Source organism: Jaculus jaculus, chromosome 18 (genome assembly GCF_020740685.1).
Source record: "Jaculus jaculus isolate mJacJac1 chromosome 18, mJacJac1.mat.Y.cur, whole genome shotgun sequence".
NCBI lineage: Eukaryota > Metazoa > Chordata > Mammalia > Rodentia > Dipodidae > Jaculus > Jaculus jaculus.
Window position 1 is genome coordinate 12,019,654 of NC_059119.1, and position 27,226 is coordinate 12,046,879.

Here is a 27,226-nt window from a genome sequence, read left to right on the forward strand (position 1 = left end):
GCTGCCCGGGAAGCTAGGGCTGCGTGTGGCCCCCAGCAGGCCCTTGCCTTGCCAGCTGCCGCTCTGTCTCGCCCTGCCCAGGCCCTGGAGGCTCAGCTGAAGGCCCACATAAGCACACCTGCCCCAGACATGAAGGGCCCCGCCGGCCCCAGGTTCCAGACGTGCCTGACCATGAAGGAGGTCTTCAGCCAGCACTGCGGCGCGTGCCCCGGCCTCACGTACCACCGCATCCCTGTGCCAGATTTCTGTGCCCCCCGGGAGGAGGTGAGGCCTGGGGATGGGCAGCAGACCTCCCAGCCTCCCCTGTGTCCCAGAAGAGCAGCTCAACTCCACACGGGAGGGTGGGGGGGTGGGGAGATTGTGTCACAGTGTTCAGATGTGGCCCAAGGGAGTTATTCACATCTCCTGGCTGCGTGCATGCCTGGTCATCACGTATATACCTGTGCATGCTATGTGTTGAGGGGCCTGTGTGCATGTGTCACGTGTTACAGACATGCATGCTGTGTGTCACAGGGAAGAGCATGTGTACGCATGTCTGCGGCAGGCTATGTGGCGTGGATTGACATCTGTCTTGTCTCAAAGGGCCGTGGGAACAGTCCCTCCGCGGGGCAGCGGACGGGGTGTGAGGTCGTGACGTCTGTAGCAGGGAAAGGCAGGCAGGGTTTGGCAGCTGTGGGTCCGTGACAGATGCATGTTTGCAGCTGTCTGTTGGTCTGTTGAGCCCATGGATGCGTATGCATGCGGTATGTGTGTGCCTGGCACGTTCTGCCCGCGGAGGTCGCTGTGAGAGTGGCTTCAGGGCCGTGTTCCTGCCTCGCTCTTCTCCGTGGGCTCACTGCCTGGGGGGCGCTGCTCTCCTGGTGGCTCCAGGTTGCATTGGGCTCAGATCCTGCCCTTGGGAGAGAGAGCCGGCCTGGGTGCAGCTCAGGTGGGCATGGATACGGCATACCAGGCTGACAAACTCAAGTTGGAGTCTCACCAGGTGGAAGGTGCCAACTTGAGCCCCAGAAATGTACCCCGTGTCTACTTACATGTCTAGTCCCGGGTGCCTGGGGGGCTGGTTGTAACTGTGCATAAAAGTGTGGCTGTTGGGGCTGGAGAGATGGCTTAGCAGTTAAGGCGCTTGCCTGCAAAGCCAAAGGATCCAGGTTCGATTCCCCAGGACCCACGTTAGCCAGATGCACAAGGGGGAGTACGCATCTGGAGTTTGTTTGCACTGGCTGGAGGCCCTGGCGTGCCCATTCTGTCTCTCTCATACATAAAAATAGAATGTTAAAAATGAAGAGTGTGGCTGTTCACACACACATATTCTTGAGTGTGACCTACTGAGCTCTGTGTGTGTGGGAGAGAGAGAGTTTCTGGCACGGGGTCCCTTTTGGGTTGCCATGTGGATGTGGGCTGCACTGGAAGTCTGGATTCAGACTGTGTCCATCCCACCCTCCCCCAGGACTTTGACCGGCTGCTGGAGGCCCTCCGGGCTGCCCTCACCAGGGACCCTGGCACTGGCTTTGTGTTCAGCTGCCTCAGTGGCCAGGGGCGGACCACAACTGCCATGGTGGTGGCTGTGCTGGCCTTCTGGCACATCCGGGTAGGTGTGCCCTCCCAAGTGGGGGCAGGGGTCTGCTCTGGCAGGGGTGGGCACTAGGGCGGATGCTGGTTACGGCAGGAGGGTGTGTATCGGTGTGGGCAGAGGGACACCCTGGTGTGGTCCTGGGAGACCCAGCAAGGGCATGCGGGTGGGGAGGGTGTGGCTTGGGAAGGACTGCTGTCCTAGTGTCTGTTGTCTCTCAGGGCTGTCCCGAGGTGGGCGAGGAGGAGCTCGTGAGTGTGCCCGATGCCAAGTTCACCAAAGGCGAGTTTCAGGTGAGCGTGTCTTATAGGGTTCGGTGGGGGGGCTGTCCTTGGGATCCTGATGGAAGCTCTAGAGGGTGGTTAGGTCTTTCTTTCCACTTCCCAAATGGGCAACCCGTGGCTCAGAACAGCTTGACGCTGGGGCCCTGACAGATGGCCATAGGGGGAGGGGACACGGTCTCTCTCCAGCCTCCCGTTTGCCACCACACGCGGCTGGGTTCCTGCTTTGAATGATTCTGGGTATGTGCCTAGAAGTAATATTTCTGGGTCATATGGAAACTCTAGTTTTGGGGTGCCTGCCTGACTTTTCCTGTAAGTCCTGCCTTCCCGTCAGTGGAGCACACGGGTTTCCGTTTTCCCGCTCCCGTGCCAACACTTGACCTCTGCCGTTCTGCTTATTTCTTTGTGGGCTGCAGTGTGAACCTCTGTGTCCATCTGGGGACTCAGACCTGGGCTGGCAAGCTTTGTGAGCAAGCATTTTTAACTGCTGAGTCTCTCCAGCCCCCTTTTTATTTATATTTATTCAGTTAGTTACGAGAAAGGTGGGTAGAGAATGAGCCAGGGCCTCCAGCCACTGCAGATGAACTCCAGATGCGTGCGCCCCCTTGTGCTTGTGGCTTAACGTGGGTCTGGGGAATCGAACCTGGGTCCTTTGGCTTTGCCCGCAAGTGCCTTAACCACTAAGCCTTTTCTCCGGCCCCCTGTTTGTTTATTTTTATTTTATTTTTTTTTTTTGAGGTAGGGTTTCACTGTAGCCCAGGCTGACCTGGAATTCACTATGTAGTCTCAGGGTGACCTTGAATTTATGGTGATCCTCATACCTCTGCCTCCCGAGTGCTGGGATTAAAGGCGTGCGCCACCACGCCCGGCTTCTGTTTGTTTATTTTTAAACAATACATCTTATGGTTTTGGTTTGTCCACTTCTCATGACCAGTGATGGAAAGCCATAAGACGCCCTCATTGGCCACTTTACATATCTGGAGCAATGTGTATTGTAGGTCTTTCTGTTTGAATTGCTGAATTTGAGCTCTTTTTTGTATCCTGGGTATTAGATCCTCATGAGATATGTGATTATCATTATGTGTTTTCTCCTGTTCTATAGGCTCTACCTCTTTACTCTGTTGATGTACAAGTTACTAATTTTACTTTTATTTTTTTATGTTTTTGTTTTTTTTTTTCTTTTCTTGAGGCAATATCTTGCTTTAGCCCTGGCGGCTGACCTTGAACTTACTCTGTAGCCCTAGGCTGGTCTCAAACTCACTGTGATCCTCTTATCTCACTCAGCCTCCTAAGTGCTGGGATTTAAAGGTGTACAACATGATGCCCAGGTCAATACTTTTTGGTTTTTCGATGTAGGGTTTCACTCTAGCTCAGGCTGGCCTGGAATTTATTATGTAGTCTCAGGGTGGTCTTGGACCCACAGCGATCCTCCTACCTCTACCTCCCAACTGCTGGGATTAAAGGTGTGCACCACCACATCCGGCTCAGATAAATATTTTTAATTTTTATTTTATTATTATTATTATTATTTTTGGTTTTTCCAAGTAGGGTTTCACTCTGGTCCAGGCTGACCTGGAATTAGCTATGTAGTCTCAGGGTGTTCTCGAGCTCACAGCAATCCTTCTACCTCTGCCCCCGAGTGCTGGGATTAAAGGCATGCGCCACCACGCCTGGCTTCAGATCAATGTATTTTTAAAAATTATTTATTTATTTGCAGGCAGAGAGAAACAGAGAGAAGAGAGAAGAGAGAGAGAGAGAATGAGAATGGGCGTGTTAGGGCCTCCAGTCACTGCAAACGAACTCCAGATGCATGCACCACTTTGTGCATCTGGCTTTACGTGGTACTGGGGAATTGAACCCTGGTCCTTAGGCTTTGCAGGCAAGTGTTTTAACCGCTGATCCATCTCTCTAGCCCCCAATACTTTTTTTTTTTAAATGTGGGTGCTGAGGATCAAATTCAGGTCCTCTCAGGTCCTTATGTTTACGTGGGTCATCTCCCAGCCCCTTAGGCCACTAATTGTCATGAGATGCGCTTGTTTGGTTTTGCTTTTGCTATTGGATTACATTTCATTGTGTGTGTGTGTGTGTGTGTGTGTGTGTGTGTGTGTGTGTGAGAGAGAGAGAGAGAGAGAGAGAGAGAGAGGGGGGGGGGAGGGAGGGAAGATTGGCACACCAGGGCCTTCAGCCACTGCAATCAAAGCCCAGACAGGATGCTACCTTGCATCACCTTGTGCGTCTGTCTTACGTGGAGTCTGGGGAATCAAACACGGGTCCTTTGGCTTTGTAGGCATACACCTTAATTGCTAAGCCATCCCTCCAGCTCTTTAATTACATTTTTTTTTTTTTTAATGGTTTTTCAAGGTAGGGTTTCACTCTAGCCCAGGCTGACCTGGAATTCACTATGGAGTCTCAGGGTGGCCTCGAACTCACAGCGATCCTCCTACCTCTGCCTCCCAAGTGCTGGGATTAAAGGTGTGCGCCACCACGCCCAGCTACATTTTTTTATTGTTTATTTATTTATTTATTTGAGAGCGACAGACACAGAGAGAAAGACAGATAGAGGGAGAGAGAGAGAATGGGCGCGTCAGGGCTTCCAGCCTCTGCAAACAAACTCCAGATGCATGCGCCCCCTGTGCATCTGGCTAATGTGGGACCTGGGGAACCGAGCCTCGAACCGAGGTCCTTAGGCTTCACAGGCAAGCACTTAACCGCTAAGCGATCTCTCCATCCCTTTAATTACATTTTAAAAAATGTTTATTTATTTATTTGCAAGCAGTGGCAGAGCGAGGAGAGGCAGACTGAGAGAACGTGTGTGCCTCTGCTCAGACGCATAGGTACGCACACACGCACACCCATCTCACACACACACAGACAGAGTTGAAAATTGTATACACATTGAAATGTACCCAACCCATAAACCCCCACTTATGAACAAAAAAATAAAAAGCAGGGTTTGGAGAGATGGCTTAGCATTTAAGGCATTTGCCTGCAAAGCCAAAGGATCCGGGTTCGATTCTCCAGAACCCACATAAGCCAGATGCACGAGGGGGCGCATGTGTCCGGAGTTCGTTTGCAGTGGCTGGAGGCCCTGGCACGCCCATTCTCTCTCCCTCTCCCTGTCTGCCAAATAAATAAATAAAATATATTAAAAACAAACATCATGAGGGTGTGGTCTGAGCAGGGCTCAAGCAACCCCCAGGCTGTGAGCTGGGTAGGAGTCTGGGGCCAGGCTTGTGCCTCGAGCCCGTGGTAGGTGCCGCGGTTTGCGGTGTCCTTGGTGCTGGGCGGAGGCCTCTGCCCGCTCAGCCCTGCCGTGGTCCCAGGTTGTGATGAAGCTGGTGCAGCTGCTGCCCGACGGCCACCACGTGAAGAAGGAGGTGGACGCGGCACTGGACACGGTCAGCGAGACCATGACGCCCATGCACTACCACCTGCGGGAGATCATCATCTGCACCTGCCGCCAGGTGAGCGCCCCGCCCCGCCCCACCTGCCCCCTTCCGGGCTGCTGCTCACATGCCTGGGGAGCATGGTGGGTCCTGGGGACCCCTCCTCAGCTCTCGGTGTCTTCTCACCTTCTGGAAGGGGAGGTGGCCCAGAAAGAGAAGCATTGCTAAGCCACACACCACTCCCACCTCACCCCCACATGGGCCTGATGGGGGACCAAGCGGGGAGAAGGCCCGTCCCGAGGATCACCCGTGTCGCAGTCAGGTCCGCACTGTGGGTCGAAATCACCCAACCGAGAGCAGCTTGTGGGAAAAAGAGGTTTATTTTGGCTTACAGGCTTGAGGGGAAGCTCCACGATGGCAGGGGAAAATGATGGCATGAGCAGAGGGTGGACATCACCTCCTGGCCAACATAAGGTGGACCATAGCAACAGGAGAGTGTGCCAAACACTGGCAAGGGGAAGGTGGCTATAACACGCATAAGCCCACCCCCAACAATGCACTCCTTCCAGCAGGTGTTAGTTCCCAAATCTCCATCAGCTGGGAACCTAGCATTCAGAACACCTGAGTTTATGGGAGACACCTGAATCCAACCAGCACAACCCGAGACTCCTGGGAGGGTGGAGGTGACTGTAGTGTGGGATCATTGGGGTCTCAGAGGCCAGGCAGCAGTCACGCAGGGTAGCTGGGGCCCCTAGGCTCTGAGAAAGAGCTGACCAGGGGCACAGCTCAGGGAGAGGAGTTGCCACGCTGGGGAGGGAGTGTCAGGAGCTTCCGAAGTGAACTTGGTGCATTTCAGAAGGACACGGGTTTGCTCCCACGTCTGTAGCTGTGTTCTTGCATGCATACTGCCACCAGGTGGCAGCACCGAGCCAAGACCCGCTTCAGAGCGCACCTTGGGAAGGCCAAGGCTATAAACTGCGAAGTGTGTGTGGGGATGGGGGAGGGGGGAGGGGGGAGGGGGAGTTGCCTAGGCCTGCTTCAGGGTACCACAGCCCCACCCCACACTGGCCAGGCCCTGTTAGAGTCCCCCAATCTCCACCCAGAGTTGATGGCCTCTCCTTACCTTGGGACTCTGCACCTGGATATCTACAGTGATGCGTCGTGTGTGTGTGTGTGTGTGTGTGTGTGTGTGTGTGTGTGTGTGTTGGGGGTGGTGTGGCAGACAGCGGGGATGCCCAAGCTGGGCTGGGGGGGTGAGTGGTCCCACAGGGCTGGTCTCGGCCCCAAGGGAGAGTCTCTTCAGGCGGGATGGGCTTTGTGGGCAAAGGCTGGGGGCAGGCAGAAGGGTGCAAAATGGGCTCAGAGGCAGCGAAGGCAAGCTTGGTGGCTCAGTGTCCCCCACAACTGCTAGATGGCGTGGCCTGCTTTGCCCCCTGACAGCAAGCAGGGGAGGAAGTGTGGGGAGTTGGGGCTGTGTTTAAGGGAGGCGGCTTGGGCTGCTCTCAGGAGTGGGGTGTTTAAGAAAGAGAAGAGAAGCAGGGAGCCCGTCCCTCCTCTTCTGACCGCCAACCCCATGCACAGGGCCAGGGTGGCTGCTGACTGTCTGCATGAGAGAGGCTGGCTCCCGGGAGGAGCCAGAGGCTAGATGCACCTAGTATGGCCACTAGGTGACCCCAGCGGGCTTAGTTAGGGCTACCCCTCCCGCCCCCAGTTTCTGCCGTTGACTTACACTTGCCCTCCAGCTCTAGGACAGATTTTTTTAATGTGTTTTTATTTATTTAGAAAAGATGAATATGGGCACTACAGGGCCTCCAGCCACTACAAATGCACTCCAGATGCATGCACCACCTTGTGCATCTGGCTTATGTTAGTTCTGGGCAATCAAACCTGGGTCCTTAGGCCTTGCAGGCAAGTGTCTTTAACTGCTCAGCCATATCTCTAGCCCTTGGTTTTTTTTTGTTTTTTTGTTTTTTTTTTTGAGGAAGAGTCTCACTCTAGCTCAGGCTGACCTGGAATTCACTGTGTAGTCACAGGCTGGCCTTGAACTCACAGCGATCATCATACCCCTGCTTCCCAAATGCTGGGATTAAAGGCATGCACCACCACGCCTGGCTTTTCTTCTTTATAAGGGTGGATATTGTTGCAATCAGGTCCGCATTGCTGGCAGAAAACACCCGACCAAGAGCAGCTTGTGGGAATTTAAAAAAAAGGCTTATTTTGGCTTATAGAGTTCAGGGAGAAGCTCCTTGATGGCAGGGGAAAACGATGGCATGAACAGAGGGTGGACATCACCCCCTGGCCAACATAAGGTGGACAATAGCAACAGGAGAGTGTACCAAACACTGGCATGGGGAAATTGGCTATAACACCCATAATCCTGCCTCCCAACCATACACTGCCTCCACGAGGCGTTAATTCCCAAATGGCTGTCAGCTGGGACATAGCATTCAGAAAACCTAAGTTTATAGAGGACACCTGAATCAAACCACCACAGATATTTTGTGTAGAGACACTTGGAGGCTATGTAAAATCTATTCTCCTTACTTTGATCTATGAGTTTCAGCATCCACTGATGTTTCTTTTCTGACTTGATTATTAATATAATGATTTGCAAATGATGTTTTCCTTATTCTATTATCTATTAGGGGCATCTTTCAGTAGGTAAGGATATATATGTGTGTGTGAGTGTATGCTGCTCTTAGTGTTTAAGACTTACGTGTCATTTAGTTTTTGTTTTTTCGAGGTAGGGTCTCACTCTAGCTCAGGCTTACCTGGAATTCACTAAATAGTCTCAGGGTGGCCTTGAACTCACGGCAATCCTTTTACCTCTGCCTCCCAAGGTCTGGGATTAAAGGCGTGTGCCACGACAACTGGCTTCATTTATTTATTTTAAATATGTTATTGTTTATTTGAGAGAGAGAGAAAGAAAGAGGAAGATAGAGAATGGATATGTTAGGGCCTCCAGCAGCTGCAAAGAACTCCAGACACATGCGCCACCTTATGCATCTGGCTTACGTGGGTCCTGGGAAGTTGAACCTAGGTCCTTTCACTTTGTAGGCAGGTGCCCTGTTGTAGTCAGGTTCGCATTGCTGATAGAAATCAACCAACCAAAAGCAGCTTGTGGTTAAAAAGAGGTTTATTTTGGCTTACAGGCTCGAGGGGAAGCTCCATGATGGTAGGGGAAACGATGGCATGAGCAGAGGGTGGACATCACCCTCTGGCCAACATAAGGTGGACCACAGCAACAGGAGAGTGTGCCAAACACTGGCAAGGGGAAACTGGCTACAACACCCATAAGCCCGCCCCAAACAATGCACTCCCTCCAGGAGGCGTTAATTCCATTTGCCATCAGCTGGGGAGGCTAGCATTCAGAATACCTAAGTTTATGGGGGACACCTGAATCAAACCACCATATTCAGCCTCTGGCCCCCATAAACTGATAACCATACATAATTTAAAATGCAATGCACTCAGTCCAACTCAATCTCAGTGATGTTCAAACATCCCCATAGTCCAAGATCTTTTAACTGAGCTATAATACCAAAAAATCCCCTCAAAACCCATAATGGCACAGAATAAACATTCACACTGCAAAATTCACACTGGAAGTAGGCATAACAAAGAAACATTCAGCCAATACAAGATTTAAAACAGGGCAAACACCAAATTCTGTAGCTCCAAGTCTGACAAGTCTAGCTAGTGACAACTCTCCAAGTCTGATAATTCTAACCAGCAACAAGTCTCTGGTATTCCAATTCCGCCCATCCAGCAAGGCTACTCTCACAAAGCTTCATCCAGGCCAGCAGCTTTCCTTAGCAGCCATCTTGTGGTCTCAGCATCTCCAATGGGTCTCCACTGCAATCCACGGTGTATCCTCATGGCCCCATGGGGTCTCCATGTAGGCGTCCAGCAAACCTGCTTTACACTGCCCATGCCATTTCTAAAACATAAGACCGTGTGGCAAACTCAGTGACCTTCTCTTTCCAGCATCCACAATACCAGGTAGGGTACCAATTTGCCAATCCAGGGGGAATAAAGCACTTTGAAGAACAGGACACTCCGTGAGCACTCAGTCCCCTTCAAAAGAGTCGACATTTTCTTCCTGTTGCCCCAGTGCAGGTGAGCTGGCCCAATCTCAAAGGTTGTAATCTCTCAAACAATTTGCAGGTGAATGGGCAGCAGTGTAGGCCCAAAGATTTCATTTTTTTTTTTTTTTCTGTGCCATATCCCTCTGCTCACACCAGTTCATTTCTATGCAAAGCCACCCTGCACAACTTCTCAGGACATGGGCACAAGAGCAAGCTTCTCACACAAACTGCTAGCCCAGTCCAAGCAAAGCTCTTTCTCACCCTCATAAGCCAAACCTCACAGCCATAGTTCTTACTGCATTCAGGTCTTTCAACTCTGACCAGAATAGTCCATCAAGCTTTACTTACAGCACTGCAAGGCCATCTCTTGGGCCAAGGATTCAAATCCTTCCACATTCCTCTTGAAAATCAGCTCCAAAAGGTCAAAGCCACAGAGTCAGGGGTCTAGCAGCAATCCCACTCCCCGGTACCACTTTACTGTTGCAGTCAGGTTCACATTGCTGGTGGAAATCACCCAACCAAGAGCCATCAACTGGGGAGACTAGCATTCAGAATACCTAAGTTTGTGGGGGACACCTGAATCAAACCGCCACATGCCCTAACCACTGAGCCATCTCTCCAGCCCCTGACGTGTTGCCTTAGGATCTTAAATTTATCACAACCATTGCTTATTTTATTGCTTAAGTTGTTCCATATTTAACCACTGTCAGGTTCCCCTCAATCTGCTGCTGCAAGGTGCGGCTTTCTGGCATCCTAGGAATAAGCTATTTGTTGTGGTGGTGGTGGTGGTGGGTGCATGCCAGTAAGACAGATTCCTAAAGGCACCACAGAGCGGTAGCACCTGAGATGCCCAGAGGGTCTCTTTCCCTGCTTGTGTAAGAAGAGGTGGGTCCCGAGCTCCCAGACATCAATGGTACGTTAGAGAACTTGCCACGATCCGAGACCCAGTTGTTCTGTGACTTGCCTTGGGGCTGACAGATTCTACTTGGCGAGGAAGCTGTGAGCCAGGAACCATGGATGAAAAGCAAGAACACATTTAGTCCTATCAGAACCTGGAAGTGGAAACTCCTGGACCATGGGCTGATTCTCAGTTTAACCCCCAGGCTCTCCCAAAGTGAGCGCCACCCTGTGTTCCCCCCAGTCGTGGTGAAGCATGCTGCTCCACACCCTGGCCGGGGCACATCGCCGCCTTCTGTGCTTTGCAGCCTCTGTGTGGAGTATGGACACGTGCTCATGTGTGCGTGTGCATACGTGTGTACAGGTATCAGACAGGCATGTGCACATACATGCAGGCCAGAGGTCAAGCTTGGGTGTTTTTCTCAGTTGCTCGCTTTCTTTCTCTCTTTCTTCTCTTTTTTTTCTTTCTTTTCTTCAAGATAGGGTCTCCCTCTAGCCCAGGCTGATCTAGAATTCACTATGTAGTCTCAGGATGGTTTTGAACTCACAGCATTCCTCCTACCTCTGCTAACATGGGTCCTGGGGAATCGAGCCTCGAACCGGGTCCTTAGGCTTCACAGGCAAGTGCTTAACTGCTAAGCCGTCTCTCCAGCCTATTTATGTATTTATTTATTTTTGAGGCAGGGTCTCCTTCTAGTCCAGGTTACATGGAACTCATTTTGTAGCCCAGGCTGGCCTTGAACTCATGGTGATCCTCATACCTCACCTTCCCAAGTGCTGGAATTAAAGGTGTGAGTCACTGGGCCCGGCTCCACCTTATTTTTTTGAGATAGGTCTCTCACTGAACCTTGGAGCTCTGATCCAACTAGACTAGCTGGCCAGTGAGCCCCAGAGATCCTCTTGTCTCTGCCACCCCAGTGCTGGCATTTCAGGCACATGCTGCCATGCACAGCTTGCCATCTTCTCGGGTACGAGTGGTAACTCATTACAGTCTGCATGCACATGCACACATGCCAAGGCCTTTTGCCACGTCAAAGGAGCACCTGACACGCCACTTTTTGGGTCTGGCTTTTACGTGAGTGTCTAGGGAACTGAACCTGGGTCAGCAGCAGGCTTTGCAGGCAAATGCCTTGAAATGCCGGGCCGTCTCCCCAGCCCCATGGTTGATATTCTTGAATTTGATTGGTTTGTATTCTGTCAAGGACTTTTGCGTCTCTATTCGTGAAGGCTTTGGTTTTTTGTTTGTTTGTTTGTTTCTCAGGATATTTTTGCTTGGTCTGGGGCAATTGGAGGCCTTCTTTTTGAGGTTCTCACCCAGTTTACAAGCTTGACACTTGAAGAATGGGGACTCTCTGTCGTGGTTCTGGTGTCAGAGCCTCTCACTGCATTGATCTCAGAGGACTTGCAGCCGCGGGCTCTTGGAAGTGCTGTTGGAGAGGGAGGCAGGCGCTTCGAACGGCTCTTAACAGTCCCTGGCCTTTCACAGAACACCTTGCCTTTGAATTTTCACTTTTACATTGCAGGGTGGGGTGTGTGGGGAGGAGAGGGGGGTGGCTAGAAATTGCTGGAGACCTACTAGGGTCCGGGCCTGTGTGTCCCAGCATCTCCAGCAAGCCAGCAACAGCCTGAGAGGGGCCAGCACTTGGACCAGTGCAGGTTGCCCACCGCAGCGTGGCTCAGTCCTCACTCAGCGGCCGTGCTGGGTGACATACGTTAGCGTGAACTCCAGGGGGGGAGGGAGGAGGCCCTGGGCTTGCTCCAGAATCCACAGCTGGAGGATGACAGGCGGATCAGACTTGGACCCGCCCTAGCACAGTGCCCGAGGAGAAGGCTGTGACACACACCTCTCCTGGGCTTCCGTGAAGCCCTCGGGGATATCAGAACCCCAGGCTGTGGGCCCAGCCCTAAGGTATTCCAGCTGATCGGGAGATAGAGGCTCCAGGAGTAGAGCGTATCCTGGAGGCTGGCACAAGTATGGCCTTGAGGTGGGGGCACTAAACCCGTACGTGGGCACTTCTCACAGGACGGCCTGACATGGTAGCACAGTGCCACCTCTCCCTGCCTCCACCTGGCTCAGCCGCCTGGCGTCAGTTACGGGGATGACACCTCCATTCTCCAGTCCACGGTGGCGGTGGTGAGACTGAAGGAAGCCTGATCACCCTGGGTGTGTGCACGCGTGTGCGTGCGTGTGTGAGACACATACTCGGAATTAAAAATTTTTTCACTTTATTTGCAAAAAGAGAGCATGGGTGCACAAAGCCTCTAGCCACTGCAAAGGAACTCCAGATGCATGTACCATTTTGTGCATCTGGCTTTACATGGGCACTGGAGAATCGAACCTGGGCCATTGGATTTTTCAAGCAAGCACCTTTAACCACTTGGCCATCTCCTCAACCTCAATTCAGGGAACTTTAAGAACTTCCTCGAATGGCAAAAAAAAAAAAAATTTAAGAAAATCTTGAAATAAGTCATTTCATAAAGTTAGGCTGGACGTGAGGAGGTTGGGATGGGCATGAGAAGGCCAGGCCCCGGGCCGAGGGATTCCGAGATAGCTGCCAGCCCGCAGGGTGACCCTTTCTGGCAAATTAGTTGTTTCCTGTTGGGCTTGGAAGGGGCAAAAATATTTGTGACAGAAACCAAGCTCAGGGCTCTGGAGGAAGCCCTGCTGGCATCATTAATGCCAGCAGCACTTTCCTTGGCATCGGCTGGTGACAGTAATTCTGAGTGCCCTGTCTGTAAGACAGTCTCCCGTGTCTCCTGCCCAGAGCCAGTTAGAGGAAAGGCTGGGGCGAAGGCAGCTACAGCCGGAGAAGTGACATGTCCTCGGGCTTGCAGGCAACGCTATGAAGACTGTGCTTTTGTGACTGTGAACACTGCTGTTCAGATTTTCCAGAACCTACCATTTGTCTCCTCCGGGCCTCAAGGGAGCTGGTGAGGAAGTCAGGGTGGGTTTTTTTTTTTTAATTTTTATTTATTTGAGAGCGACAGATACAGAGAGAAAGACAGGTAGAAGGAGAGAGAGAATGGGCGCGCCAGGGCTTCCAGCCTCTGCAAACGAACTCCAGATGCGTGCGCCCCCTTGTGCATCTGGCTAACGTGGGACCTGGGGAACCGAGCCTCTAACCGGGGTCCTTAGGCTTCACAGGCAAGCGCTTAACCGCTAAGCCATCTCTCCAGCCCTTTTTTTTTTTAAGATTTATTTCTTTGACAGAGAGAGAGGAAGGGAGAGAGAGAGAGAGAAAGAGAGAGAGGGAGGGTGGGGGAGAGAGAGAATGGGCACATCAGGACCTCCAGCCCCTGCAAACAAACTCCAGACACATGCACCCCCTTGTGCATCTGGCTAACATGGGTCCTGGGTAATTGAACCTGGGTCCTTTGGCTTTGCAGGCAAATGCCTTAACCACTAAGCCATCCCTCCAGCCCCAGTGTGTTTTCTTCTTCTTGTTTGTCTGCTGGCTATCTGCATGGAAGGTGCTCTGTGTGTGTGCGTGTTATTTGCACGTGTGTGTGCCCTTGTGCTGCCCCATGCGCTCAACTGCAGCTGGGGCTCTGGCCTGCAGTGACTGGCGATGTCCTATTCCATTGTTTTTCTGTCCCCTGCTTATTTGAGCTCGAGTCTCTCACTGACAACACAGCTTGCTGTTTTACGTGAGCCCCGGCAACTCCCTGCTCTCCCCGTCCCCTTGTGGAACTGGGCTTGGGGGGGTCGACTGGCCACACCCAGCTGTTTAGGTGGATTCTGGAGAGCCAGACTCGGGGGCTTTAGGCCCTCTCAGGCCGTCATGTTTGTGGAGGAAGCACACTTGACCACTGAGACATCTCTCTCAGGTGGTTTTTAAAAAAATATCTTCTTTATTTAGGAGAGAGAGAGAGAAGAGAGGGAACACCAGGAGGCCTCCAGCCACTGCAAAGGAACTCCAGACGCATGCGCCACCTTGTGCGTCTGACTTACGTGGGTCCTGGGGAATCAAACCTGGGTCCTTAGGCTTCTTAGGCAAGCACCTGAAATGTTAAGCCACTCCTGGCTGATGAGAGCTCCGTCTCCCACTTTGACCTGTATTCCGTTCCCTCCACGGTGGCAGCCAGGACCCAGGAGTCCGTGTGGCGGAACCGGAGAGGAAGAGTGGGAAGGAAGCATTGCTGTGACTCCGTGCGGTGCGCTGCCTGGGCTTTGGGGAGTGAGCAGGCCCCGCGGACAGGAACTCACAGCCCGCCAGCAAGATCAGCTCAGTGCCCTAAGGACTTACGGTCATTTCCTAAGAAAAATAGAAAATGAGACAGGTCTGGCATGGAGCCCCAGGCGGGTCTTTCTTGGCCTCTCTGAGACCTGGGCATGGCCAAAATTGTTCCCTGGAGACCTCATTCCAGTAGGTAATATGTCTCCTGGGTCCAGCCCCTGCAATTAGAGCAGCCTTGGAATGCTGTGAGCTGTCTCCTATAATGCGACAGGAGGAAGGGCTGTTTCCCTAGGCTCTTCGCACCCAGCCCAGAATAGAGCCAGTGGGTCGGCGTGGCTGCCAGAACCGTTTGTGTGCGTGCGTGCGGTAGCATGTGTGTGAGTGTACGTGTATGTGCAGTAGTGTGTGTGTGTGCGTGCACATGCGTGTGTACCTGTACACAGAGTCCCCATTAGTAGCTAAGACCTCATTTCCTTTCTTTCCCACTTCAGGCTGGGGGAACCCTCTGCCCTGTGGGGGAGTCTGCTGTTTGTTTATTTCTACTTGAGAGAGACAGAGAGAAAGAGGCAGACAGAAAGAGAGTGATTATAGGTGTGCCAGGACCTCCTGCCACTGCAAATGAACTCCAGACGCATGCACCACTTTGTACATCTGGCTCTAGGTGGGTACTGGGAAATTGAACCCAGGCCATCAGGCTTTGCAAGCAAATGCCTTTAACTGCTGAGCCATCTCTCCAGCCTAAGAGACTTGCTGTTTTGCTTGTGGTTCTTCCTGTCTGGGGACAGTTACCACCAGGAGTGCTTGATTCGCTACCCAGAACCATCTCTACCACCTGGCTCCCAGGACTCTGTTGGGCACCAGCAGAACTCTGCCATGTCTGCGAAGTGAGTGGGAGAGGGCAAATGGCAGGTGGGGTAAATAAACGGGTCTATTTCCCGTCCTTTTGGGTACTTCATTCACACGGCTGGTCTTCCAGGACAAGATACTGTCCTTCGGCACTGGAAAGGGCCCTGGTTTCTCGTCTTGGCTGTGCCAGGAACTCCCTGAGCGACTTTGGCCTGCCCAAGCCTCAGTTTTTCTGTCTGTCAACTGGGTTGTTACCCTGTTCAACCTGCCTTAAAGGGTCGTGTTGAGGAGCAGGCTGGTTCCTGGAGGCAGGAGTGCTGCCGAGGGCAGGCAGGGCAGCTGGGACCTCCAGCCTGCTTGGTGGTCGCATGTAGAGATGGGGGAGTCTAGGGGCTGGGGCCCTATCTTGTTAGCTGGAGCCCCGCGCCTGGTCTGGAGGCATTTCTGAACTGAGTGCGGGAGGGACGGCAGGGTGTACACCGCCAGGTTTGGTCCTTTTGCCCTTGGAAAGTGCTGAACGAGCTCGGACGTCTTGGGGAACCTAGTTCCCTGCATGGGCGGAGGGCCCTGCTCCGGGGATCAATACGGACAGAAAGCCTGCGGAAAGTGGTTAGAGTTTATAGGGCCTGGGGAAAGCGCACAGGATTTAGATGGAGCCCCCATTTCTTGTGGGGGGACAGGGTAAACCTTATCTGCTGGGGATAGGGTAGTGTGTACTGGGAAAAGGGAGGGGGTTAGGCTCTGAGACCCGCCACTTGCGAGGACTTTCAGGCCACCTGTCCAGCCCAGACTTCTCAGCTGGAAGCAGAGGCCTCCGGGCCATGTCTCTTGCCATTCCAGGGTGTAGTTGGGCGATAGGGACGGGCGAGGGGCTGGCTTTTAATTGACACACATCACAGGCCAGCCTCTTTGCTCTGACAGTAACCCTTTGAACTGGAGTGTTGCCCGGGCCTGTACACAGGTCTCCTCGGTGGATGGAATGTTCTGGCAGGAATGGCCAGAAAGCCTGCCACTCTGTAACCCTGGCAGGACTCCCCACCTGCTTGACCTTAGCTTTTCTTTCTGGAAAGCAAAAGGAATGATGCGGGCAGCCCCGGGGCGCCCTGTGCGGCTGGATTGACGAAACCCCCATCAGTATGGAACCACCGGTTAGTCACTGGTTTAACCTTGGTTCCAGTGCCCTGGGCACCAGACAGATCCCGGGCGAGGTGCTACACAGACAGAAAGCAGAGCCTCTACCCGCAAGAAGTGGGCTCCAGGGAGGGAGCCCCGCAGTGGACCGCACCGAGGTGGCAGTGCCACGTCGTGACTCGTCTGTGAGAGGAATAGAACAGCGGAGGGGCGGGGCGCGGTGAGGGTGGGCCTCGCCCCGCCCCCCTTGCTGGGGCAAGCACCTGAGCCCAGACCCCCACACCTGCCAGACAGGCGGTTTTGTCTTATCTTCTTATTACTAGTTGTGGACCCAGTGTGTATACAGCCAGGTCGAGACCATCGATAGCCTCCTCCCTGTCCTCCCCCCTCCGCAGGGACCCTCCTCGTTGGGGAGCATGGGTCGTGCATTGTGGGATCGGGTATGGGGGAGAGGCAACGTCTCTGCGCATAATGACCCAACGTGTGGCTCTAACAACCTTTCCGCCCCCTCTCCCGCAAATTTCCCTGAGCCACGATGGGTTCGTCTTAGGTCTGCTTCAGTGATGAGGTCTGGGGAGCTTCCGTGTCTCTGGGTCTCTGGTTTGGGAGGAGGTGAGTGTTCTCTGTGTCTGTCTCCTTCACCCCTGTGCTGGTACCAGGTTCACCAAGGAAGCAGCGCTCTTGCTCGTTTCCCCAGTTACTCTTGGTTTCGGCTGGGGGCCCTGGTGAGGTGCGATGGGCTGGTTCTCTCCTCGGGATCTGCGTCTATCTTTCCTTCCCCGGGAGGTGCAGTGCGGTGAGACGGACACAGTCTTGACCTGAAGTCCCTAACAAGCGGTTTACCACTGCAGTCACACGCCTGCCCCAGCACTGCCCTGTGAAACCTGATGGTCAGCTGAGGACTGGATGAAAACTTAGCATTTGAACACAGTCCAGTGGAAGGGGAGGGAGGAACCCATGCCAATAGCTGGGGCAGTGTGCGTGTGTGTGTGTGTGTGGGGGGGTTTAGAACATTCTAGACAGAGAATACTGTGCGTGTGAAAGCCCTGAGGTGGGAGGTGCCTGGTCTGTATGAGGGGCAGAGTGAGGGAGAGGGGAGAGGGAAGGACAGAGAGCAGGTGACAGAGTGGGTGGGACTTCCGCCCTGAGTGTGAGGGGAGCCGCTACGGGGTGATGAACCGGGACACCGGTTTCACCTGTCCCTAGAGCTTCGCTAATTGATGACAGGGCAGAGGGGGTCCAGGGGGGCCAAGCAGGGGCTGTCACTTGGCCGCAGGTGGCTAGAAGCCACTAAGGAGAGGTGGGTAGTCTCGGGAAGTGCTTTAAAAAATTTTATTTTATTGTATTTATTTGAGAGTGACAGAGAGAGAGAGGGAGAGGGAGAGAAAATGGGCGCACCAGGGCCTCCAGCCACTGCAAACAAACTCCAGATGCATGCGCCACCTTGTACATGTGGCTAACGTGGGTCCTGGGCAATTGAGCCTCGAACCCTGGTCCGTAGGCTTCACCAGCAAGCGCTTAGCCGCCAAGCCATCTTGGGGAGTGTGTTTTGAAGGGTTTTCCTGGTGGAGTGGATGTGGGTTGAGGAGGGGAGAAGTGAAGGCAGAGTCAAAGTTAGGCCCCAGCGGCTGAAAGGATGGTGGTGTTTGTGGGTGCAGCAATTGTGGGGGGATCTCAGAGGACTGTTGGGACACGGTTAGTGACTTTGGGACACCTGACAGTTACCTGCCAGAGTGTGGGGCATGTGGTGGCGTGGACACACGCGGTCAGGTTCCACATGCTCCTGGACGCTGCACAGCGGCTCACCGGGCGGTCTCACTGGCCACCAGCTGCTCGTGCTGTCCACGGGGGTCGCTTCGAGAGTGGTAGGCTCTGGCCGAGGTCAAAGGTCAGGGTGTGCCCACTCAGCCTGACACATGGCACAGGGTAGAGGCCCCACGCTGAGGCCCCACGCTTACTCCTAGGGTACTGTTCCCCTGGGGAAGGTGTCCTCTGTCCTTCCAGAGCGGGTCACTTCCTGGTGGCCCAGCAGAGCTTCCAAAGAGCCGCACTGACCGCGACGGGCCGGAGGTGGAGAAACCTGTGGTGCCCACAGCCCTGGCCTCTTGGCTGGCTCCCTTCTATTTTAGGGCTCCGTCCCAAGGGATGAGGAAACGTCGATGGCAGCTAATGACAGCCTGGCCTGCCAGGCCATTCAAAAACAGCTTGGCTATTTTTATGTACAGGAGGTGGCTAGGTGCCTCCTCCCAGATCATGCCAACGTGGGATATTCAAGGCAGCGGGGGCCATGATAGGCGGATGGGTCACCTGAAATCACACAATGTGCCCGTGAACTTCAGTTGGGGGGCGTGGGGTGCGGACAGGGCATGCCAGGCATCATCTGCACAGTGTCTGTATTTGGAGATGATTCTAATTTGGCTGTAGGATTGGATTCCTCCCCGCCTGTTCTCCCAGTATGTCTCAGACCTAACCCTTGCCTGTATCCAGGGACCAGGCAGGCCTCTATCCCCACGGGCTGGTCCCATGGCGAGGACAGTGCTGGCATAACTGGGCCAGGCGAGAGCCGAGACTTGTCATTTCTACATAATCTTTCTTCCTGAGCGCTAGTTGAAAGCGGTGTAAAATGGCTTTTCCTGGGAGAACTGTGGGCAGTCCCACTCCTTTCTTTCATTTTTTTTGGTTTTTATGTGGTCAGGTCTTACTTCAACCCATGCTGACCCGACACTCACCCTATAGTCCCAGGCTGGTCTCGAACACACAGCGATCTTCCCACCTCCGCCTCCCAAGTGCTGGGATTAAAGACGTGCGCCTGGCAATCCCTCTTCTCTCTAAGGACATGTTTTGAACACATTTCAGCCTAAGAGTGGAGATTGGGAGAGGAGAAGTAGCCAGAGAGATAGGGCTACCTGCCCTGTGCAGTATGGGCCAACTGGCCATGCTCAGACTGCGTTCTCTGTTGTCAGGCTGACCCAGAACTCACTCTGTAGTCTCAGGGTGGCCTCGAACTCCTGGAGATCCTCCTACCTCTGCCTCCTGAGTGCTGGGATTAAAGGTGTGCACCACCATGCCTGGCTGATTTCTTTTTCTTTCTTTCTTTTTCTTTTTCTTTTTTTTTTTTTTGTTGTTTTTGAGGTAGGGTTTCACTCTAGCCCAGGCTGACCTGGAATTAATTCACTCTGTAGTCTCAGGGTGGCCTCGAACTCACAGCGATCCTCCTACCTCTGCCTCCTGAGGTGTGCGCCACCACGCCTGGCTGATTTCTGTTTTTGTAGCACACATTCTGCTAGTCCTTAAGATAGTGGGCATCCTGCCCTTACCTCGCTCACGTACTCTCCTATAAACAGCCTTGGGGACACCCCCACCCCACCCCAGAGCCAGCTCTGGCCCCTTTGTCTGCCAGATTCTTGGCTGGGCTTCTGCTCACCTCTGTGCCCCATTTTCTGCAGCCACCTGAGCCTCTCAGAGGACAAGACCTGGGCAGGACTTGTCTTCGAGGTCCCCATCCTGGTCTGGGCCAGTGTAGGTGACAGATGCCTTCTCGTATGTCCCTTTGCTAAAAAATCTGACCCACGAACACTGGGAGGCTGAGAGGTTGATGGGACCCGGACCAACTCACGTGTTTCCGTTGTCTGAGCACAGGAGCTCTGGCTGCGGTCCCCAAGCCCCTCCTGGCACAGTCCGCTGTCACTCTTCCCCTCTGCCTCCCTCCCCAGGACCCTTGGCTTTGCCAGTTACTTTCTACCCCATGACTCTGGGGGCTCTGCTCAAAGGACAAAAGGAGGAGGTGGGGTACCCCAGGCCCTGTGCAGCCTCCCAGCTCTGGTTCTTACGGCTCTACATGCCACCTCTGGGGTAGAGTGGGGGGGGGGAACACCCTGGAGTTTTCCCACAGCATGTAGGCAGCATTGAAAGCATCGTGTATCTTATGGGAAGACTTACAGCTACTGCCCGGCTGTTGGGAGGCCAGGCTGCGCTGCCTCCTGTGGCTCAGTGTGCTTTCCCTCAGCTGGTACTGGCACCCTGGGCACAACCCCTGTGCCACTTTCTTTACCAGAGCACAGAGCTGTGGCGGGCCTGGGTGGAAGCTGGTGACGGGGTGGTATAGGTCAAGGTGGCCTTCCTCCTCCAAGCTCCCTCCCTGGGACTATGGGGTGGCACCTCTGTGGTGCATAGAGGAAGAGAGTTGGGTGTGGTGGCCAAGCACCCTGGGGAGAGGCTAACTGGGCATGTCCTGACCTTAGCCGTGACCTGGCCTCCTGACCCCGTGCTCAGAAGGACCTCTAAAAGACCCCTTTAAGGTCCCTCCCCCTCAGCCAACCTTGGCTCAAAGGCCAAGATGGCATTTTCTTCCCTCACTAGAGAAAGAGGAGCCTGTCCCTGTGAACCCCGAGTCGAGGCCCCTCGGCCACAACCCCACCTCCCACGTTCTAGGCCATGATAAGAGCCTCACACCCCTCTGGAGAGGTCAGGGAGCTGGGGGACGGAGCCAGTTTCCCTGTAGCTCTGGGGGGCAGGGGGTGACAAGGGTGTGTTCAGCAGGGTCCTCCCTAGCCGCCAGGGCTGCACATGGCATCACGTCCACACTTCTGATGTCCCCAGTTTTCAGGCTAACAGCCTCAGGACAGGACGGTCTATGGGCAGGAAACACAGGCTTTCTCAGAGGGAAGGCACCCTTGGCTGGGTTACCCCGGCTGCTTGCTCACACACAGGGCGCACGTGGTCGTGCGCGGGGCGGGGGGTGGTGGCAGGGAGTCCGCACCCCGACCCTGTCCTCCGCACACTTCCAGGCGAAGGCCGACAAAGACGCGCAGGGGGCCCAGCGGCTGCGCCTGCGGAGCCTACAGTACCTGGAGCGCTACGTCTACCTGATCCTCTTCACCGCCTACCTCCGCCTGGAGAAGGCCGGCTCCTGGAAGAGGCCCTTCAGCGTCTGGATGCAGGAGGTGAGGGGGAGGCCCAGGCCTCGGGCGGGAGGAGGTCACAGGGAGGACTGCACCCTTCTTTCTGCTCCCTGTGTGTGCTGTGGGGGGCGGGGAGGAGGAATCACGAAGAGGGAGGAGTCCTCCTCTCGTAGGAGATTTCGTGTCCCACTCAGCTGGGGGTCTGCTTTTTAATTTAATTAATTAATTTATTTATTTGAGAAAGGGAAAGAGACAGAGAGAGAGAGGGAGAGAGAATGGGCGCAACAGGTCCTCCAGCCACTGCAAACGAACTCCGGATGCGTGCGCCCCCTTGTGCATCTGGCTAACGTGGATCCTGGGGAATCGAACTGAGGTCCTTTGGCTTTGAAGGCAAGCGCCTTAACCGCTAAGCCATCTTCCCATCCCCGCAGCCAGTCGTTTCAACATGTGAGTGAGTGAATAGGGGAAGGAGGGAAGAAGATGGACGGGGCCACCTGCTTGCAGATGTCCTGTTCCATATGTCTGTCCCACAGCCAGCTTTGCCTTAATGTCAGCCCTGGGTGCCGTAGGCACTTGGGCACATTTTTGCATGTAACCCCCACCCTGCCCTAAGAAGGCCCGAGGGTAAGTGTGTCACGTTCTTCCTGCCTCCTTCCCGCCATGACCTTAGACGTGGAAGCTGCCCCTGTAAGCCTGCAATCTTTAGGACTAGAATGAAGTTATTTGTTGATAGGATTGATGTTGGCTGGGAAAAGTGGCAAGAACTCTGACACACACACACACAAACACACACAGTCTGCCAAATCCAGGGATAGCTCAATGTGCCTTCGACGGGAGGGGAACCAAGCAGAGGTTTAGTGACTTATTAATGGTGATCATTAAAGCTGCCTGGTTGGCTCCCAAGCTAACGTCACCCCTTGCCCCTGGACCTTTGTGAACCCTTTCTACTTAGCCTCCCACCTGGGCACCTGCCTGTCAGGAGAAAGGTCTCTTTCCTACCCGAACAGCAGTCTGTGATTATCCGTCCCCCAGGTCAGGAAGGCCAGCTTCCTGACCTCAGCAACCATCTGACTCTTTTCAGCTGCACTCGGGGCTAAAATTAGCTCCTAGGAGGTGTGTGGGTGGAGAGTGGAGCCAGTGGCCCAGACGGAGTGGGTATAGGATGGGTGAGGACCCCAGGTGTAGGGGCGTGCAGCTGGGTGGGGAGCTGCAGTGGGGGAGGGGCAGGGCCAGGGCCAGGGAGGTTCCTGCAGAGAGCCCTGGGTCTGGTTCTTGCTTGGGATATCAAGTGCCAGATGTGGGCACCGGAGTAGCCAGGCCAGTGGTGCATTGGTCCCGTGGGCATACCCAGCGCCTCTTCTGCGTGGAGTGCCCCTGTGTGCTTCAGAGAGGGAAGGGGGCCACGAGGCCCAGTGATGCCCCTCCCCCTCTTCTGAAGCTCTGCACCTACTCCGCCCTCCCCCAGGTGGCATCCAAAGCCGGAGTCTACGAGATCCTCAACCAACTGGGCTTCCCTGAGCTGGAGAGCCCGGAGGACCAGCCCCTGTCGAGCCTGCGCCACCGCTGGCTGGAGCAGAGCACAGGGCCTGAATCTCCTGCCGCCAGGGACTTTCTGTAGGGCGTCCCTTTGCCTCACCCCCCGGGGCATGCTGGGGGCCTGATGTCATCGTCGCTGAATGATTCCCGGCTCCCTGAAGACGCTGACTGGGCGCGGGAGCTCTTTGTAGGATCTGTAGACGGCACAGTTGTTCCTTGTAAAGCCAGAGGTGCGTGAAGACCTGCCAGCGAGGTCCAGTGTTCCCAGACAGATGGCCGCCACGGAGCCCGCGCCCCAGCCCGCCAACCAGCTGTCCCCTCACTGTGTCCCTTTCTCTCCCCGTCAGTGGACAGTCAGTTTTGTCCCTTGACTTCTGGCTGCTCCACCCTCGTGCCACACTTTTTTTCTGCCCGAGCAGCTGCTTGAGGATGCGATGAGAGGATGTGGAGCTGGGTGGGTGGACGGCCGTAACCTCAGCTCTGTACAGCTCCCCTTGTCTTTAGCCTGAGGTCCCGCGAGGACCGCATCTCGTCCGTGGCCGGCCCGGGCGTCATCTCTCTGGGCCCCTTGTCTCCCCCCTTGTCTCTCCCTGGGCTGGCAGGAGATGGAGGTTCCCAGGGGAGCTGGAAACACCAAGGAGTAACCCCCCCCCCCCAGTGTGGGGCAAGAGCTTGCAGAGGCCGCTGATACAGTTAAGCAGGCTCAATTTGTGGGGGACCTGGTCCGGGGGTAGCTGGCTGGGTTCAGAACGGTTGGCTGGGCGACCCTCGTGAACTGTGAGATGTGACCCGTCCAAAGATGGCGTGTGTCAGGTCTTCATGGCGTGATGGGATCCCAAGGTGGGCTACATCCTTCTTCCTGGTCGCTGTGTGTTCTGGGGGTGGGATTCAGCTGACCGGGGGGTGTGGATGAGTCCTCCTTTCCCAGGGGATTGTGTCCCACTCAGCTGTGGGTCTGTACTAGGCAGTCTGTCCTGTCAACAGGGGAGTGAGGGAGAGAAGGAGGTGGGGCCGCCGTTGCCAGCTGCCTCCTTAGGACACTACTAAGTTGGGGTCAGCCCTGTTCATCCAAGGGCTTGGCCACCTGCATGGCTCTTTGGGGACAAGAACACCTGTTGAGTTGGCTTCATACCTTTCTGTGGACAAACAGAGGACCTGTCATTTGTTGGCCATGACATCTGAAAAGGAGAGAGGGAGCTAGAGTTGTTTATACCTGTCCAGCACTGGCAGACATTGAGCTGAAATTCTTCTGCAAACTACTGTACGTCTTTTCAGGGTTGCTTTCATTTCATCTGCATGCTTCCAGAATTTTCCTTCCTTGCAGACAAAGCGTAACTGAGGAGTCAGATATGAGGGCTGGCCTGGGAAGGGCCCTGCATGTTCTCCTGGCCGGCCCTGACTCTCAGCTGTGCTGGGACCACTCACTGGCTTGATCACTTCACCTCTCTGCCTCAGTTTCCCCATCTGTAAAATGGGAGAATAATACTCGTGTACCTACCTCACAGGGGTGTTGTGAGGAAATCATGATTTTTCGTTTCGTTTTTGTACAGAGTTTTTGAACATTAAAAAAAATAGTATAAATGTGAAGTGTGTCCGGCTGCTTGATTTTTCTTTAGTGTGAGTGTAGACACGCGGTTTGTACAAGTTGTGGTCTCATGCTCCTCCACAGAGAAGCAGGGCACAGAGGGGGCACTTGTCTTGGCACTTCTGCTTAGAGAAAGTGGATTTTGAAGACATTACTCTCCCTCCGCCACGTCATCAGTCACATTTTGTCTTTTTTGTTGTTGCTGCTGTTTTATTGATTGATTGATTGATTGAGGTAGGGTCTTACTCTAGCCCAGGCTGACCTGGAATTCACTCTGTAGTCTCAGGGTAGCCTTGAAGTCAAAGCAATCCTCCTACCTCTGCCTCCCAAGTGCTGGGATTAAAGGCGTGCACCACCACGCCTGGCCCATCTTGCCTTTTTATATTGGATGCTCAGGGATGACACATCATGCCCTATTAGAATAAAATACGAGTAGTGAATCCTCGCTAAAGTGTGCAGAACTGCCTTGTCTAGGTGGAGTGGAGTTCGGGCCTGTGCAGGCGGTGGGCTTCAGCCTCCTCCTCCTCCTCCTCCTCCTCCGAGACCGCCCCCAGCCCCTGCAGGCCCTGCTTGCTGGGACACAGCCGTGGCTGGGAGAGGGGCACGCGAAGGGGCAGTGGGGAAGGCGAGGTGGAAAAGGACCTTGGCTCCAGGCCTCTCAGCAAACTCAGGCTTTGGGAGATGAGGCTGTGGAATAGAGTTGTGAAGCCTGCTGGGCTGTTGTCCATTCTTGGTCCTGACAGGGAAATGGACTTGGGTGGCGTGGGTCTCTTCTGCAAACTTCCATACCCTCTGCGTACGCACCGGTCGTACTTTGAAGAGGAAGGGGCCCCGCACGTGCACTGTTGGAACACTTTGTCCCGGGGAAGGGGGTGCTGTTTAGGAAGTGAGTCACTGGGGGTGGACATTTGAGGGTGGATAGTCCGCCCCACTTCCTGTCTGCTCTTAGCTTGCTTTCTAAAACCATTTTGTTTTTTTTTTTTTTGAGGCAAACCCAACAGACTGGCCTTTTCTTTTTTCTTTTTTTTTTAAACGCAAGAGTGACAGCGAGACAGAGAGAGGGAGAATTGGCACACTAGGCCTCCAGCCATTGTAGTTGAACTCCGGACACATGCGCCACTTTGTGCATCTGGCTTACGTGAGTACTGGGGAATCGAACCTGGGTCCTTGGTCTTCACAGGCAAATGCCTTACCCGATAAGCCATCTCTCCAGTCCCTTGAGTCGCTTATTGTCAGGCATTCTGTCACAGCAGCGAGAAAAGTAATTCATGCTGTCATGCATTTGCTGGATCACATGGTTTGGCTTGAGTCACCACCAGACTACTCCACAGGCCTATGCTAATCTGCGTGCTTATGAGCAGTGTAAAGGGTTTCTTTCCCTACACTCCCCGACCTTGAGACGTTTCCTGTCTTTGGTCGTCACCCCATCACACTGCTAGGTGACATCTTCCTGCTGTTTTTGTTTGCATCACCCAGACTAATAGTGATGTTGACCACTTTTCTATCTCTCTTTTGAATATTTCTTTTTCTTTTTATGAATATTTTATTTACTTATTTATTTATTTGAGAGAGAAAGAGAGAATGGGCACGCCAGGGCCTCCAGCCACTGCAAATGAACTCCAGATGCATGCATCCGTTTGTGCATCTGGCTTATGTGGGTCCTGGGGAATCGAACCTGGGTCCTTTGGCTTTGCAGGCAAATGCCTTAACCGCTAAGCCATTTCCCCAACCCTTGTTTTTCTTTTGAACAGTGGTCATTCAGGTCCTCTGCCTTCCATGAATATGTTTCCAACATTTGGATTAAGAATGTTCAACCTGGGCCTGGAGAGATGGTTTAGAGGTTAATGTGCTTGCCTGTGAAGCCTAAGGACCCAGGTTCAATTCCCCAGGACCCACATAAGGTAGACACACAAGGTGGTGCATGTGTCTGGAGTTTATTTGCAGTGGCTAAAGGCCCTGGTGTGTCTGTTTGCTCGCTCGCTCCCTCCCTCCCTCTCTCTCTAAAATAAATAAATAAGGTATTAAAAAAAAAAAGAATGCTAAAATTAGCCGGGTGTGGTGATGCATGCCTTTAATCCCAGCACTCGTGAGGCAAAGGGAGGTGGATCACCCAGAGTTCGAGCCCACGCTGAGACTACAGAGTGAGTTCCAGGTCAGCTTGGGCAGGAGTGAGACCCTACCTCGAAAACCAAAAAAACAAAAGACAACAACAACAAGAATGCTAAAATTGGCTTTCTGTGTTAAAAAAAAAAAAAAAAAAAAAAAGCTGTTCATTTCTTATTCGCACAAGTAAGGTCACCTCTTTTTTTTTTTTTTTTTTTTTTGAGGTAGAGTCTCATTCTAGTTTAGGCTGGATTTCACTATACGGTGTCAGGGTGGCCGCAAGCTCACAGCAGTCCTCCTACCTCTGCCTCCGGGATGCTGGGACTAAAGGCGTGCGCCACCATGCTCGGCTGCGGAGAGAATGGCTGCGCCCGGACCTCTAGCCGCTGCAAATGGACTCCAGATGCCTGCGCCACTTTGTGCATCTTGCCTTGCATGAATGGGTACTGGGGAATTGAACCTGGGTCGTCAGGCTTTACGGGCAAGTGCCTTAACTGCTGAGCCATCTCTCCAGCCTTCAGACCACCTTCTTTATTCCTCCTTTTCCCAGTTCTGTGGGGGTTGGGGACACGGCTCAGTCGATGAGTGGCTTTCCTAGCGTCCATGAAGCTCTGGCTTCTACCTCTGGCACCTCCCAAAGTGGGCGGGTTAGCGCCCACTGTCATCATCACGCTCCGGAGATGGAGGCAGGGCCTATCCTTGTAATTCGTGTTCCATGAGGAAC

General features: G+C 53.8%; 1 protein-coding gene across 3 annotated transcripts in view; it reads left to right on the top strand.

Moving 5' to 3' along the window:
• Pald1 (phosphatase domain containing paladin 1) overlaps nucleotides 1–24,401 on the top strand; it is a 76,275-nt gene extending 51,874 nt beyond the window's left edge. For all 3 annotated transcript variants that reach the window (XM_045137553.1, XM_045137552.1, XM_004657806.2), the window contains exons 15-20: nucleotides 82–264; nucleotides 1,448–1,588; nucleotides 1,792–1,863; nucleotides 5,175–5,315; nucleotides 21,165–21,320; nucleotides 22,744–24,401. In XM_045137553.1, coding sequence (XP_044993488.1) covers nucleotides 82–264; nucleotides 1,448–1,588; nucleotides 1,792–1,863; nucleotides 5,175–5,315; nucleotides 21,165–21,320; nucleotides 22,744–22,896 — 846 coding nt within the window. In that variant the 3' untranslated portion in view covers nucleotides 22,897–24,401. The remainder of the gene's footprint in view (nucleotides 1–81; nucleotides 265–1,447; nucleotides 1,589–1,791; nucleotides 1,864–5,174; nucleotides 5,316–21,164; nucleotides 21,321–22,743) is intronic.
• Nucleotides 24,402–27,226: the final 2,825 nt, after the last annotated feature.